This window comes from Cataglyphis hispanica, chromosome 21 (genome assembly GCF_021464435.1).
Source record: "Cataglyphis hispanica isolate Lineage 1 chromosome 21, ULB_Chis1_1.0, whole genome shotgun sequence".
In the NCBI taxonomy this organism is placed as follows: Eukaryota; Metazoa; Arthropoda; class Insecta; order Hymenoptera; family Formicidae; genus Cataglyphis; species Cataglyphis hispanica.
In genome coordinates, this window is record NC_065974.1 from 4,098,028 (window position 1) to 4,115,141 (window position 17,114).

At 38.9% G+C, this 17,114-nt stretch overlaps 1 protein-coding gene across 6 annotated transcripts in view; it reads left to right on the forward strand.

Annotated features, from left to right (window-relative positions):
• The window catches only part of LOC126857285 (protein roadkill), a 71,348-nt gene that overhangs the window by 36,169 nt on the left and 18,065 nt on the right, over positions 1-17,114 (forward strand). The window contains exon 1 of one of the 6 annotated variants that reach the window (XM_050606549.1): positions 7,145-8,083. The exons of 2 other annotated variants lie outside the window; for them this stretch is intronic. In XM_050606549.1, coding sequence (XP_050462506.1) covers positions 7,968-8,083 — 116 coding nt within the window. In that variant the 5' untranslated portion in view covers positions 7,145-7,967. Of the gene's footprint in view, positions 1-7,144; positions 8,084-17,114 lie in introns of those variants that run through there. 3 more of the 6 variants (XM_050606551.1, XM_050606550.1, XM_050606553.1) reach the window with 3 other exon arrangements.

Consider the following 17,114-nt stretch of genomic DNA (forward strand, 5'->3'; position numbering starts at 1 on the left):
TGTCATACCGGGCTTCTCGGAATTCCAGTAAAGCTATTATGCACGTTTCCGTTCATCTCGCGACGGAGCGCGAATAAATAAGCGCGCTTAATCCGTTTAATCGCGTCGTTCTTTTTTTCTCTCTGCGAACAGTAAACACTTTACGTTATCTTTTTCATCCTTATTTTTGATGAGATAAATGAATTAAGTCGATCTAATCAGCCTTCACGGATTAAAAAAAACATGACAATTTTTTTTTATGAGTACCGTAAATTGTAGAAAAAAAATACCAAAAGCTACACAAACATGGTAAAAATTATTAATTTCTTTAAAGTCAATTTTTTCTTTTCCCCTTAAAAAAAAAAAAAATACTTTAGAGCTTGAAATAATATCAGAGCGATAAAATCTGATAGAGAACAATCTCTAGTAAATATCATCAGAGTACATTTTTATTTTAAATTTTCAATTTGGGATTAAGAATTAAAAAACGCGAGTGTTAGGGAAGTATATTTGGTATTTTTCTATAATTACATATTCATTAATAAATACAATTTATTGTTACAAAAATTACTGTGCTTATACACACACATATTTCTTTGTTCCATGAATATAATCCAAGTTGATGTAAAAAAAGTGGTTACATCGATCGGTGTCGCGCTTGACGATCTCTCTCTCTCTCTCTCTCTCTCTCTCTCTCTCTTTTAAAGCGGAGATCGCCTAACGCGCGCGCGATGCCTTGGCCCACAAGAGAGGAGAGGAGCCGACCTCATTTTTATTACAATTCAAACGCGCCCTCCCACCTGTCCTCCCAGAAGAAATGTCAGCGATTGTCGATGGAATCGGGCACATGGAGAAATCTCTTTCGTCGATATGAATAATATAGCCAGAGTTTGTCTCTCCGTCGGGAATCCGAATCTCTTCGTGCGCGCTTCGATTGTATTATATCGAGATATTAACTTTAAAATTTAATCCAATGCATTTTTTATGAGGCGCGCGCTTTATGCAAAAATAAAAAGCGGAGAATGATATCGTCAGATCGTTGACTTTATGTGTCGCACGTTTTTATATATATATATATATATATGTTTATTTCGCTCGTGCTGCCGGAGAGAGAGTGCTAAACAGAGACGACGCGTGTCAGCTACACAATGAAGAAAGTGGAAAACAACGGCTGCCATATTAAGTCAATTATATTAAGGGAAAGTTGAGACTCTAGATCGGGTGTAGAAAACGCGATAAGATAAAAGATATATCCGCATAAATCTCGATGCGTTTCCGTATTCGGTGAATAGTGAAATCCGTATGCCGAACGCGCGAGACTAACTTTCAATATCGCGATCGGGACAACTCGAGCGAGTAAGATCCTTCGTGCGAGGGAGTCGAACATTGGACTCCTTTGAGACCGATCGTTTCGATATCCCATATTTCTCGATGATCTAAGCGCGAATCAACATTCGTGAGAAACGCGCTCGCGTTGCATCTCTTGCGCGATATATTCGCCACCGCGTATAGAGCGTGTCCTACGACGGCTGTTCTAACGGTCTTCTGCCTTGACCGAGTTGAGCGAGGTCCGTGTCAGATCCCCGCGTCTTGACTTTGACTCCGTTTTATCGTAAAAGTCATTTCCACGATCAATTACCCGACCGTGAAGCGGCGACGAGCCCGAGGAGTCTCCGTTGTAGTAACCCTCTTCTCTTTCGTCGACGGTGGATTTATACAGATATTTAGTTAACCGCACGTGCAACCTTATCGAACGTTTTTTATTTATCGACGAGACGTGTTTCCGTGTTAATTTGTACTCGTAAAAGCTCCATCTCGACCTTCCTCCTACGATCTCTCTCCCTTGGAGCGAATCCAACTCTCGTAATGAACGAGTCATTAATCGTTAACGTTTTAATCTCTCACGATTCGCGAAAAAAAGCAATTCCCGTAAATAAATTGATATCAGGTATCCTGACGATCGTGACGTTCCAAAGACAAGCCACAGTCGGCTTTCGATATTGGTTGATTCGCGTTAAATATACCGCTTTTAAATAGAAAAGTTACAAGGCCCGGAGGTTAATATATTCCGTTTTTATCTCGCATTGTTAACGAGGTAACAATCGACTTTTGTCGTATGAATAACGAGAATTCGAGAAATATAATTTGCAGTTTATAAGCGCGAGGCGATCGCATTGTCGAGTTAATGGTCGACACCTCATCTCCGCGGAGCTTTCACGAGGAAATGCCCGGACGGGAGGAAGCCGAGGTGGGCGAGCAACTCTCGGCTTCGTCGACACGAGCCGCGATATTTTTCACAGTTTTTATTTTCCTTAATAGAAATTATACCGGTGCATTCTCGGCAGATGTCTTTGGGCGCCACGCGCGTGCAAGAACAATGAGCGATAGAAAAAAAAGGGGAAAAAAAAAAATGGAAAAATTGCGCGGTCTCGCGGAAATGCATGGAGGCTACCTAAATAATGGTAGCCCGACGTGTTTGCGACTTTGTCGAGTTCGCGCTTTGGATCTCTCTTTAACCGCTTCACTTGGCATTTAATCGACGGCCGTGAGGAGCACATACATTTACAAGCGTCTATTTGCATACGAATAGTCCGACAGGTCGGACAAAAGCATCAATAATTTATCTCGTAGAGAGAGAAGGAGAGAGAGAGAGAGAGACTAGTTATAATAAATGATTAATTAAAATGAATATTGTACGTACGCACGTACGAGCGAAATGTATTCGTAAGGAATAACAATTTTAATAATATATTCATTAATCTGATTTGCAATGAATATATAAAATATGTGCTTTAATAGATTTATAAATATACGAAATTTATACATGTACAAAACTGTTATTTGTCATCACGTAATAAATCTTACACAATATTATGACGTATCAAGGATATTTTGACGCATTAATCTTAAACCAGATTGTCGAACAATTTATCTAAATTTCTCTCTCTCTCTCTCTCTTTCTCTTCTTTTCTCTTCACGTTACATTTAACGCAATTACATGTCTTAATTTACATTCGTTGCTGAACATCAGCTTTATATTGATGTATGTGCATTATACTTAATAACAGCGATATCATATCAGCGATACATCTCAATTTGCGTCTTTTATCTTTCCTATTCGCGCGCATAATTCATGTTGACCGGAGCCAGTCGGCATTAATCAGACATCGTTCGACATGTCGACGGGAACATTGCTCCAGACTTCCCTGCCGTGTCGTGAAATCGCATCGGCAGCTCGTCGTAGCATAGCATAGTATATAGTAATGGTGGCGATGGTGGTTGATGGTAGTGGTTGTACGCTCGCTCTCATTAGCCATGGCGGGCGCACGACATGGTGTGGTACCACCACCACCACCACCACCATCATCACCACCACTACCACCACCGCCACTACCACCATCAGCACAGCAGCCGCCACCGCCGCATAGCGTAGGTGGTAGCTTCGTTCTATCGACCGAACGAGCGGCTCGGCTCTCGTCCCGTGACCTGACCTCGTCTGAACCCTCCGCCACTGCTCTGCCGCTCGCTACGTCTCGCTCTCTCTCTCTCTCTCTCTTTCTGTTTCTCTCTCTTCTCTCTTTCCATTTCGCTCGTTCTAACGTAATCACCTCTCCCGGCATTACGAGCAGTCGCTCTTCTCTCTTCTTCCAACATCATCGCCATCGTTTTCCGCCCCCGCCTTCCGTGGAGAGCGCTCTTTCCTCCTCTCCGACCCCCTCCCCCTTGACACTTTCTATACGATATTAGCTTGCCCGAACTGGAACAACGCCCTGAAACTTTGAACAATCGTGTAATCCGCTTTGCTCGCACTTATCTCGAAGTTTGTTTTCCGCTTCCTAAGATTTTTTATTCCTCTCATTTAATTAATCTATCGTTATTCGTCACTTCTCGCCATTGTAATTCTTATTTCTATCCTCTGTGTCATCGACGCTTTTCATTATTTACCTTGCGCTTTATTTATTTATTTTTTTTATCAAAGTTCTGGTTTTCTAATATAATTTGTCTTGTATTAATTATAGCGTAGCGTTTCTTTCTTTGTTTCGACCGCTTGCATGTCATATTTTTATTACGTTGAAAAAAATTGCTGGATTGTTGGATGCGTTTTGTAACAAAGAACAAAGAATGGGCACATACACTGCCAGACATAATTATGCGAAACAATCGACTCGGTTAATAGATAACTTTGAGAAAATTACTTTCCTCTATATCAATTGCCTCTGTGAAAATTTCTCAATTCGCGACGCTGTTTTACTCGCTAATAAATTATCAAGCACTTTTTTCGAGATACATTGGAGATATTAGAATATTTTGATCTTTTTACGCGTAAATTCGATTAAATTTTAATCTTAATCTTATTTAATATATCGATTTAAATTCTATTTCTAGTGTATACATTTTCTCAAAATTTAGGAAATGAAAATAAGATATTGTTTTTAATTCTGATTTTTTTGCCTTATCCGCGACTGTCAAGCTCTTCGAAGTAATCCCGAGTTGAAAATCGCCTTTAAGTGCTAAATGAATACACTATAAACGCGCGACCTTTAGTCACTGGATTATCCACACGTGATTGTGCGGCCGACTTACACTCGCACAATTCTCCACACATTCAGAGAAGTTTTGCGCGCCCATAATGCCGGCAATAAGGTAGCCATGTAACTATACCTGTATTACAGTACGTTCTCAATTTTACTTATCCACGACAGAAATTACTCCAAACTTTTCGCGGAGATACATATAAACTCTGTCACCAAATTATAGTCCGAGAATATCAGTGAAATACGAATTTACGAGCTAGAGTGGTTAAGCTTAAATGCTCAAATTTACGTGTACGAAACTTTCCTAATTCGAAGTTTCTTCGAGACAGATAATAAAAATAAGACTGTCAGAAAAAGCGAAAGCGAGAAATTGAGAGAAAAGCGCGAAATAAGAAGTGCCTGGAGCGCTTTCTTGCAAAAAGAATGACATTCGTACGTCAAGAAATCTGTACTATATCAGTATATCTGTGCATATTAATATATTAGCACAGGCGATATAAAGTCTTTAATAATAATAATGGCACAAACAGCGAGAAAACGTGGCGCACGCGAACAAAAGAAATAGAAATAGCGGCGACCCATTAGAGGGTATAGGAGACGCGACCCTTGCACGCTGCGGAGTGGATGGGGCTCAGGGTCGTTATTCAAGGGGGTCAAGGGGAGCCTCCGTCCCGAGGACACGCTTATTAATATCAACCTCTCTAACTCAAGTTCGAAAATGTCCAATTTTTCCCACGTTTCAATTCTCTCTTTGGAAACTTATCCGTTATCTGCAAAAGAAGCTGAAGCTCGTTGACTGATTCGAAAGATCGAAATGACAGTTCTTATTGCAAGTTAAAAAAGTTAATTTATTTTAGATTTATATCTTGAAATTATGTTAATTATTATATTAATGTGATTTAGAATTATAATATATTATTTTTATTTAATAAACTATTTTATAGTTTTTTAAATTTATGTATATATTTATTTTGTTTTATCGATAAAAATTATGTTTTTATTTTATATATAAAATCAGAAGCAATTTTATTAATTATGTAGATTAATATTTTCGCAAAATTGTAATATATTTATAAGCTTTTTGTCATTTAATTTTTGTATAATTCAATTTTGACCTCTTTTCTTTTTTAATGAGTTTTAATAAATTTTTTCATCGTTTATTGCGCAAGAAACAAGACATTTATCAAGAAACAAAGACACTTCCTGATAAAAAAATAATTATTCATTCTGCTATTATATATTCTTGAATTGTCTCTATTCTTGTAATTATCTTATGTCAGCTTTTTTATCAAGGTTTCCACCTTTGCTTTAGAATCCGGTGAGGGAGAGATAATTGCTGTTTTGGCGAGCTATATTTTTTTTCTCGGATCGGCATAACTCTATCGGTGTGTACACATACCGGATGCTCCTCTGCGGTGCGGTAAACCGTCGAATGCGTTTTGGCCGAAATATATTCCGGTTTCTCTCCCGGTATTATCGTTCTCACAATGTCACGACCGCCGTGCGTGATTCCGGCACGACGTCACGGTCCCATTGACGCCGACCCCTCCGAGAGGAAGGCACCTTAAACGGATTCGTAAAATATTTTCGTGACCCCTTTTTCACGTAATTTCGACGAACAACGGAGGCAGTCGCGCTCTCTCGAATGATTTCCGGTGTCGATGCCGCCGAAAGCTATTCAATGCCTATCATATGTATCGTCGCGTATGTATAATACGCAAGCCAATCCCTTGTATTCTGTTGCGTGTTAGACTGACGGATTGTACATTTAATTTTTATCGTCAAAGTTCTGAAACTGAATTAGAAAATAAAGTTTTTTTCGTATAACGCTCGTAAAGCCCGAAATCCGACCCTTTTGAACGCGAGGAACGCGTGTTTCCATTCGAGGAGGGTTTCCACACGCTAACCGAATAATCGAGAGGGATCCACCCTCTCGGATCCCTTCCTTTTTAGATATGTAGACCCTCGTCTTTCGAGTGAAGGACTCGGTTTATCCTCTTTCCCTTTAATTCTCCACCGGGTGTGCCTTTGTCGAAAGTAACTGCGTAAAGTACGCTCAAGGTCTCATTTGTATTATATGTGTTTACCCACACACAATAACATAATAACATACTGTATACATGATAGAACATGACATATTAATCTTATTGTTAATATACAAAATTGTTGAAAGATAAATTTCTCTTCTTTTTTTTTTTTTTTGATTTTATAATATGCAATAATATCGTAATATTTATCCTAATTTAAAGGAAATTCTTATAGCACATCTATCTTAATCGACGTAAGATTTTAACAAATCAAAAAAGATTTGCTTCTCCTTAATTTTGCTTTGAAAACTAACGAAAGATGATTCGAATTCGTCGATCGCGATTACGAAACAACCTCGAGTGATCGAAATTCAGGAAACGGCGTTTAATAACAATTTCGGAGCACACATGCTCACGGGGAAGAATTTCCTGCAGAGGGAGGAGTAGAAAGGGTCGAGAAGGAAGGGAGAGGGAGCCTTGAGTGAGCGAGATGGACGGAATGAAGGGAGATCGTATCGTCCCGTTCTAGCATGACACGAGGTCGCGGAGCGAGCCGAGCGCGGCCGAACGCGGCCGAGCATGGCCGAGCCTTCGTACTCGGTAGTGGGGATCGGCGGGAGTGGGGATAGTCGGGAGTGGGGATCGTCGGGCGTTCAGTAGCTGCGTTCAGTCGAGTCAGCGCCGTCGCAGTTGGAAGGTCGTAGTCGCGTGCTGTCGCGAGGAGTCACTCGACGCGGCCGAGGAACAAGGGAGGAAGAGAGACAGACAGGCGCTCGACATAATTACGTTATAGGAAATTTATACGCGTACGGTTCAATTCGGCGGTTCGACGAGGCGGAACGACGAATGAAACGAGAGAAAGGAAGAGAGTGGCGGAACGAGGAAGCGTAGTTTGGTGGTTCGATCGAGAGAGAGAGAGAGAGACAGAAAGAGAGGAGAGAGAGAGAAAAAGCTTTGCGCCGCCTCCTCGCTCTTCTCCTCCGAATTGATTCCAAGAACGTCGTCGTTCGCGCATCGCTAACCGCGACGTGATCTCGTCGCCACGATCGCTACGACCGTCGCGCTACTTCACCGGAAAGTCACCTTCGTCGTCGTCGTCGTCATTGTTCTCGACACGGATACACGGTAGTGTGAAAATGCGGTAGTGACAGTGAGACAGAGTGAAAATAGACTTGGAATTTGTCGAAAGAGCAGCCGGAATAATCGTCATTATCGTTGTCGATCGTGTCGCGCGAGTCACGTCAGTCTCAATTCGTGTCCGATTGAATCCGGCGCCGGTTGACCGACGGAGAGATAGAAAAGGTGACAGAGTGGCGGGAAGGGGGAGGGGGGGAGAAAGAGAGGAGATTGCTCTCTTGGCGCGACACAGCCGGAAGAGTTATGACGAGCTCGCGCTCCATTCAAGGACGAAGAATTGTTCGCGCGCATGTGTCCAGTAGTGGGATATAGTGTCAACGACAAGTCGCCGCTCGCAGATCTGGATACCTTGCTGTCGACACCCGCCGGGCCCGGATTGTCTCATGTCAGGATGGCGCTGGCGCGGTACGTACACTCATACAGAGCTCACCGTTGTCGGAGCTAGGGTGGGTCTTCGTCCGTCCGGGACTAACCACCGGAGGGATAGAGGGAAGAGGGAGGGCGGGAAGGAGAGAGAGAGAGAGAGAGAGAGAGAGAGGGGAAACGTTTGTGTCTGTTTGACCGGTACGCGGAGAGTAATCGCATCGATCCGGCGAGCCGGTAGCGGCGAACACGCGACAAAGACGTTCCTTCCCTTCCCTCCCCGAATTTCTCACCCCTCGACAATAATTGCACCGGCTGTTAAAATCTCTGCGATCGTTCGCATCGAGCTTATTCGTCCTTAGAGATTTTTTTTTATTTCGCGTGTTTACAAATATATTTTGGGTGAAAGGGGTTGAATGAAAAACATCTGTACATATAATTGCGAATAAATAAAAATGAGGCGAGGGAGAAAGAGAGATATGGTTTTTAAAAGAATAAAACTTCGAGAATTGCTGCGAAGCTTTCGAGGAATTCGCCTCGACGAAGGCGCGACGGTCAACGACCCGTCGTCCCTTCGTCGAGGATAGCGGCCAAGTATCACGATGGCCATTAGCCGTTCGTTTCGTTCTTTTGTCCCGGTGCTCTTTCTCTCTCTCTCTCTCTCTCTCTCTATCCCTCCGGTCGTCGCGCGATTCGCATTCGCACTGGCTGACTGGAAAGTTCTTGGTCAAGTCGCGCGAGCGAAGGAGCCGCGGAATCAAGGTGAATACACCTTTTTACGTTAGACTCCGACCTTCCTGAGGCTGCCTGATGTGGACTCCGTCACGGCTAGGCGATTCTGCCTGCTTTCGATATAGACACGTTCGACCGTGAATGCCGAGAGCGCGACTCGATGGAATTCGAATGTAGAAAACGGCTTTATATTCGTGTTGTTGTATTTGAAGCGTTTCTTCGTCGAGAGGAACCTCGACGAATTGACAGTCTTGTCGAAAGTGGCGGAATTTGGAGAGACTCATCCAGAGGGAATGAGAGAAACGGTTTCCGAATATTTGTAAATAAATGAATTAATGTTTTTATCGTGCACCGAAAACGCTTTAAAGTATCAGATGTTTTTGTCTGAAAGTTATTCGCAAAACTTTGAATTTTCTATAATTTTAAGCAATTTTAAAATGTTGAAAGACGTATCTTGTCGTTTCACATAAGCATTTACAGAAATATAATGCTTCCAATATGAAGCATTGAAAATAATTGAACAATATGATAAGCCTCGTGTTGTGTGATTAATCGGAATGTCACGGAAAATATTTGGCCCCGGCTCGCTTTTTTTAGCTCGTGACACATTTTTCGGGCCAGCTGCGATTTTTATCATTATTTTATCGCTGTATTCATTAAGCACATTATTAAAAATATTTAATAATTATTAAAAATTATCGAAAAAGAGATGACAGTTACTTTTGACGTTCGCTCTGCGATTTTGTACGTTCTCCTGTGTATTTAACGAAAGGAGAGAAGCTTCACAAAATTACCATTACATTTTTATTATCTACCTTTATCGAGCTATTGATGCCGATTACATCGACACAAGCGTCACGAAGCTTCAAGTAAGGTCTGTTTATTATTTCAAGTATTTATTTATATTTTACATATTGCCGCATTCGTGTGTATATATTCGACATAAACACGCGATCCTTTCGCCCGCGAATTCTAACGTGTGTTCACAAATTACATCGTTATCGTGTGCATCGAAAATCGGCTCGATCGTAATCAACACAAAAATATTTCTGGTTTCTCGTCAATGAGGAACGATCTTTATACCGTTAGTCATTACTTCCTGCTTGTGCACATACACGCCTCTCCATCGATACGACTCGAAAGCGGTGAATCACGAGACTATAAACGGATTCTCTCCCTCGGAGACCCATCCCTCCACGATTATGTATGATTTAACGGCCGCGATATATGTCAGCGCGTTATTTTTAGATTTGTACCTGCGCCGAGTGTGTCCTTGACATTGCTGCGCCCTTCCCGCGAATGCAGAAATTGCGGAGAATTATCTCGACTCGTTTACGAGGCGAATTAATCTCGACAGCAAATAGCTCTATAAAGTTTGTGCGCGCATTTTTTTTTAAATCCGCAACAAACGGACGATGTTTTGTTGGTCGACCAACTCGGATCTGGAAATTATTCCGTTAAAGTTTAACGCAAATGCTGCTCTCTCGGATTAATTATAAAATTTTTAACTCGCGCAAATACAATTTCGCGCCTGTCGACGATTCTACTCCGATTTTCGAAAATTACGTCGAGTATTTTCACCTTTTTATTGCCCGATAAGAGCACACAGTGTGATACAATATCGTATCGATAAATTTCGTTTTAATTGCGGTCACTCGTGCAACGTGTTAGAATTTCCGATCACTAATTGCTCCATTCGTTGTTATTAGTGTTAATCGCGGGATGACGATAAATATCGCGTTTAGTATCACGCGGCTTATAACCGTGACCGGTTCTACAAACTCTTCTGCATCTTTGCTTCGTGGAATTCGTAACCTTCAGGTATCACATCGAAGATTTATAGTTAGACACTGTCAAAGTGCCTGCAAGTATCTTTTAGTCTGTCTACGCGTTTCCTGTGGCATTTTCACACATCATAATCCCTGAGCGATCTTTTAATGTCTTTTAACTGCCGCGTCAGACGAATGACGTCTATATTTCCTTGACAGTATTACGGCGCTTGTATATATAAATGTCATTTTTTTTTAGCTTTAAAGCAACCGTATTTTATGCATGATTTATACAGAGTAAGTGCTCAAAACCAGACTTTGATATTTTATAAGGAATTTAATTCTGAACAAAAAGCTTCCTTAAAAAGTTAATGCCCAAAATTCTCTAAAATCACAATTATTTCATACATTTTTAAAAATATCAAGGAAAGTATAGGTTTTAGAATAAAAAGTACCGAACCAAAAGTTGTAGAGAATTAAATTATCTTTCTTCAAATGAGATCAAAACGATTGTAATACATTTCATAAATTTAGAGATAACCAATTTGAAGGAAGAATTTTTTAACTCACGTTTAGAAAACGTTTTGTTTGGAATTAAATTTCCTAAATAAAATCTCAAAATCTTAACCGAAACGTTTGGGCCCACTCTATATACACGGATAATGTGACAAATACGAATCTAGCAAATAATAAAGACTCTTATCGTATACGAATGCTTTCAAGGAAATTTAAATGTGATTTGCGTGGGTCGTTATTCGCTCTACGCGCTGTATATTTTTTATTGCTGACGGTCGAAGTGTTGAGTCTCGTCAAAGAGAGAACGCGATGCGCCTTATGTCACGAAAGGAAAATCATTCAACAGGCGAAACAGGTTGTGGCAAGGCTACATTACGTGTAATTCACGCGGACAACTACAGCGATACATCCATCAATCATTTCGCAGCTGTCGCGCTTATCTCAAATTCCTTGTTATTGCTCGCTAGTGGCCGATGACGATTGATCCGGGGAATTATCTCTGGCAATTAGGTAAAATTTCGTGCGTTAATTTATTTACAAAAAAAATATATACGATTGAATCAGAGTCGAATGCGGGAAACATTGAGGCTTCAAAAGTGCTCGTGTAACAAACTGTATTGAGTGCAATTAACGCGGGTCACTTGCCTCCCACGCGTTCAATCAAAGGTTAATCGTCCTTGTTTAAACTCGACGTCGACTCGATAAAAGTTTATCTTCTATTCACTCTAATATTCAAGGCTTCATTAATTCCACAACTTTAATTTTAGAAACACAAATATCTCTCCGTATATCTATTCCATTAACATAAATTTGTATCAACTTTAAAACTTTTATTGATTTTATCACATTTAAGTTATACTAGATTTATTAATTTATATGTTTTTTTGTAATTCATAATTTTATATACTTGTATTTCCCTTTAAAAAAGTGCTTTAAAAAAGATTCGAGTTATATTATTTTTCTTATATTTAACATAATCTTTAAATGAATAATTTATAATAATTAATTCCCACACTGTCGTTTTTTTTATATTTGCATGAAAATGCTTGGCGGAGAAAAAATTTTAAACTTTCGCTTTCACTACACGCGAAAACGCGTTGATGCAGTAAAGAAATATTTAATTAATTTTCAACCCGTTTGTAAAAAACGATGAGCCAGAAAAACAATCCAGAGACACGCGCTCAGCTCGCGTCGCGTTGAACGACGACGACGAATCGGAAAAGCCGCGGCCTTGCCTCGCTGTAATGTTATCGTTTGCGTCACAATATTTTCTCGTCAGCAGCGCGAGCGCAAAAGCGGGAATGGCTTTGAATGTCCTTTGTGCCCGTCGAACAGCTGTTGTCGCGCGCGCGACCGTCGATATGTGTGCGTATTCGTGTATAAGTGCCCGTCTGCTACAACAACAACTACTACTACTATTACCGCGACACTGTACTCGTGTCGCACAATGTCGTCGTAAATTAAAACGCCTGCCTATATTCCGAATAACATCGATTACCGGCTCTACTCTGATCGCGCGTCACCTCGATTAACACGTAACGACGTTCCACTTATAATCGGGTACGTATTAAATTTAGTCGAAGGCTTTATTGGCAAACCGTTTAGCAATGCAGATACCGGCAGTTTCGGTAAATCGTGTCGCCAGGATGTAACTCGAGTGCCGCGATTATTATTGCTACACGATTCTGTTTCAACAATTTCGACGAAGATAGGAAACTTTTTTTTTATCGCTTTTATTGTCCCACTAGCTTGAAGGACTCTGATAAAAATCTGGAACGTGAATAACGAGATTATTATCGAGGATATCACTTTGGCGTATCGATATAAATCTTTCGGATCGATTTTTTCTTTTTTTCATCGGGTCGAGATTACGGCGTCGACGATATCTCTCGTCGCTATTAGTTTTCGTTCGTGATTTGTGTTTTGCGGAGGAATTACATCTGAATATTATTACAGTCGTAGCACGGGAGTCGAGGCCAATCGATGTGTCCGGGGCTCGATGAAATAAAGCCGAGTACAAAGAAGCAAGAGGATACGATGGTGTGGTGGTGGTGGTGGTGGTAGAGAAGCGCGGCGGAGGGAAGGAAGGAAAGTTGTCCCTCGCGCTCGGTGGCAACCTTCGTCTTCAAGGGTACAGGGCCGTACGTCCCTCTTGAGGGTTCGCTTTCCCTCTTCCGTGAACGATGTGTGACGAATACCTCGGAATTCAAAACCGAGTTCCATTATAAAGAAACTAGATGAAAAAGATTCTCTGGGAAACCATCTTGTACTTTATCTCCGCTTTTTCAGCTTGTGGGTAAAAAAAATTTTTTTTTCTCAAGAATTGTAAAATTTATGTGGTTCGTAAAAGGCTAGTTTTCTAAATAGAAGCGCTTTCGGAGATTTTTTGGGGGGAAATCATGTGTCATTTTTATAATTTTATTAATTTGTTTTTATAAATGTATGATATCGTAATCGGAGGCGAGTATTATATTTTTGCGTTTGAACAATACAATTTACCTCAATTATTTTATTGCTTGGGATTTAACTAATGTTATTCAAATGTGTCAACGTGAAAAGGTACGCGATTTATCTTCTCAACCAAATATATTAGCTACAAATAAACGTTGAAAAGAATTTATCATGAAAGGGTTAAATTGGTCGGAGCAGGAAAAGTATCAACGACGCAGAAAGGCTACGTAAGCAGTTACGTAGTATGCGAAAGCTTATCGAAGTTATCGTCGAGCAACCAAATGACAAGCAAAGAGCCGCGATACACATGATCGGAGGCCAAATTAGCTGTAAAGTTTGCCGTTTAAAGACTGAAATTGTCTCAAAGCAAACGACGAAACCTGTACAAACTCCTGTATTAATGGTATAAATGTATTAGTGCGCTTGCGTTCAATAACTAAAATATTTCATAATAATTAAACAACATATTTGCTCGTTTATTTAATTCATTTTAATGCTTGCAAAAAAAAGAAAAAAAGTGTGTATTCTCGTGAAAGACGCACATCATCAATGCACTTGATTGTACGCCTCGCCTATTCCATGAATTCCATAAAATCTTCGAAAAAAGAGGAAAAAAATTCAAACAATGAGATCTGAGATCTGATCGGAATGATAAGAGTTTTGCGACGTCACTAGAGATACATCTCAAAATAAATATCATTAACTATCGTTAAATATCATAAAACAGGGCAACATTGTAGAGGAATACTATTAATAACAGGTGTTATAATTTAGAGAGACTAAAGAGAGATGGCGAATCGATATAGTTAGATTGAATTGTTAGTTAAATTTAAATATCCATGAAAACAATTAATAAATATTAATCAGATCCTTTATTTAAGAATCTTTATTTAGCACGTGACGATTGCTTTCTCAATATCGAAGGGACACAATTCAAGGGCATCCTTTGTAGCTTAGGTATCTTTTGTGGTTAATAAGACGATCGTAAGGGCGCATTTGCAAGGAATGGACCTCGCAAATTGGCCGTGAGGCCCAAGGTCGTCCAGTATATCCCACGTACCGGGGCACTGGCCCCTGTTAGAAACGAGTCCGGGTCTCGGGGAGCTTCCCTTCCCTTGCGGGATCCTAAAGAAAAGCAATCCTTCGGCCCTAGAAGGACGAGTCAGAAGGAGATCCATGACGTCGCTCGCGTGAAAACGCTTTTCATTTCACTCCGGCAAACATCATTGAAAAGAGCAGATGGGCGCTAAAAGGGATTAAACAGAGAAGTTAAAAAATTATTAATGATATCAATAAATGAATTTTACAAATTAACTGCAGAATTTTAAAGGTAAAAGACATTTGCAAGTTACGCGAACCATTTGTTTTGAAAGTGCTATAAGTCCACGGGTGATAGTGTATGTGTGAGTGTGTGTGTGTGTGTGTGTTGTTTGGAATCAAAACGAATCTTGATAATATTTTCAAATAATATTATCAAGGATTTAAGTACTTTTTAATACATGTTTAATAATTTACATAGTATTTACAACAGCTGTGTTAAAAAAAAAATGATTTGTGAAAGGATTTATCACTTTCAGAAAAATCACATGTTATTCTATATCTTTAATTAATTAATAGCATTATATTATTATTTGGAATTTCATGAAAAAGATTTCATTCAAAAGATCTCATATAAATGTATATATCGCGAGCGCGAAGAAAGTAAAATGCTACTTTATTCAATGATTTATGCATATTATTTAATCGCGTCACCGTTTGCTCGATATTTTTTGGTATTTTTGGTAACATGAGCACCCCTTAAATTCCATCCCAGAATTGATTTGTACAATTTGGATCGTGAATTATCGCGCGAATGCTTGTTGAAACGTCATTAATAAACTATAAAGAGAGAACATTCGTTTATCACTTTCGAGACTACGTAATTTTATATTTCAGAACCTGTCATTTTGTAATCAACTCACTTCGCCATTAATTTCCTCGTTTAATACGTCAGGACAATAAAATCGTTTATTATATAATTAATATTAATTTTATAATTCTCGTATAATGTCTCGTATATATTCGCGGTCGAGAATCATGTGATTATCGCACTTTACTTTGTCCGAACGAAGCATTCGCTCGTCGTGTACTGTTTGTGTGAAAAGATGTTCGCTTCTTATCGTAACCGTGAACCTTGAATCACGCTGTGAGCTGACGAATTGTGATGAATGCAACACTAGAATGGTATATAAACTACGAGTGAACTTGGGAGAGAAAAAATTAAATTGAAGAAAATCAAGTAAGACGAATACAAGTAGCTCTAACTTTATTAATTTTATTAATATATTATTAATAATATTCTTTTAATGACATATTAAAAGAGAGGGACTTTTTCTTTTTTTCTATCTATATATTTTGTCTTCTTTTTCATTTATTTTTATGATTTCTTTGATTTTCTCATCTTTTTGACGGTCTTATTTTATTTTTGTAACTTTTTAAATCTCGATGAATTTAATTCAGAGCAAGATAAATTTATTTATTTACTTCTCTCTCTCTTTCTTTCTCTCTTCTAAGTTTCTCATAACAAAATTCAATGTCATTCGCTGCGCATCATGCAAGAATGCATGAACGAAGAAAGGAAATTTATCACAGCGGACAGATAATCGTGCGCTCTCGTCACTTTCTTAGTAATTCTTCCTCGAATAACTTGATTTACGGTGCACCAAGCACGACAATTTTATACTGTTCAGATGTAATTATTTGTTCATCTACATCTTAATCTTCGTTCTTCGCATACTCGTGTGTTACCTCTTTAAAATAATTATTCGCCATTATTCAAAGTAAAAAGACAAAGACTTTACATGTAAATAGAAAGAACGAAATTAATATTATATGTACATTTTATTTTAATTTCTCTTATATACATCTCTCTCTTCAACTTTATTCAAGTATTAGTATTTTATTTTTATTTATTTCTTAATCCATGCCTTGCGACTTTGGATGACTTCCAATTTTATAGCTTTACGTTTGTTATTTTGTCTTTGTGTTTTTATTTTGTGTTTTCATAATAATCTAATAATATAATAATATACTAACATCTGGTTATATAATGATATTTTCGTATCTAAAAATAACGAGCAATTAATTAATATCATAATTATAATAATAATTTTAATTAAAAGTCAAAAACTTTTTACTTTAATATCTTCTAAACTAGTTAACTCATATAGCTCATAATATAATTCATGTCACTCATAAAACTCTGTTAAACATATTTCCCTATTAAAACTAACTCAACTAAACTACAATGCTAAAATTTAAAATGAAATTAAAATCATAATGGTGTGCAAATAAACTAGAAATTAGAACCTATTAGGTACTATATACAAATAACTGCAACTAAAATCTGACAGATTAAAAAAAAAAAAAAAAAACTAAAAACTAAAAATAAAAAACTAAACTAATCCTATTCAAGCCCTTAGTATTTAACTACGGAGAATAATTTTCGAATATTCATGTTTTCGCAGTGCCGACTTATCAATTCGTGATACAAAACACGTCACGCATACATGGATCCCTTATCAATTTCGCGTTTTCTTCGAGATCGCGTTTTCGCCGCGATCGAG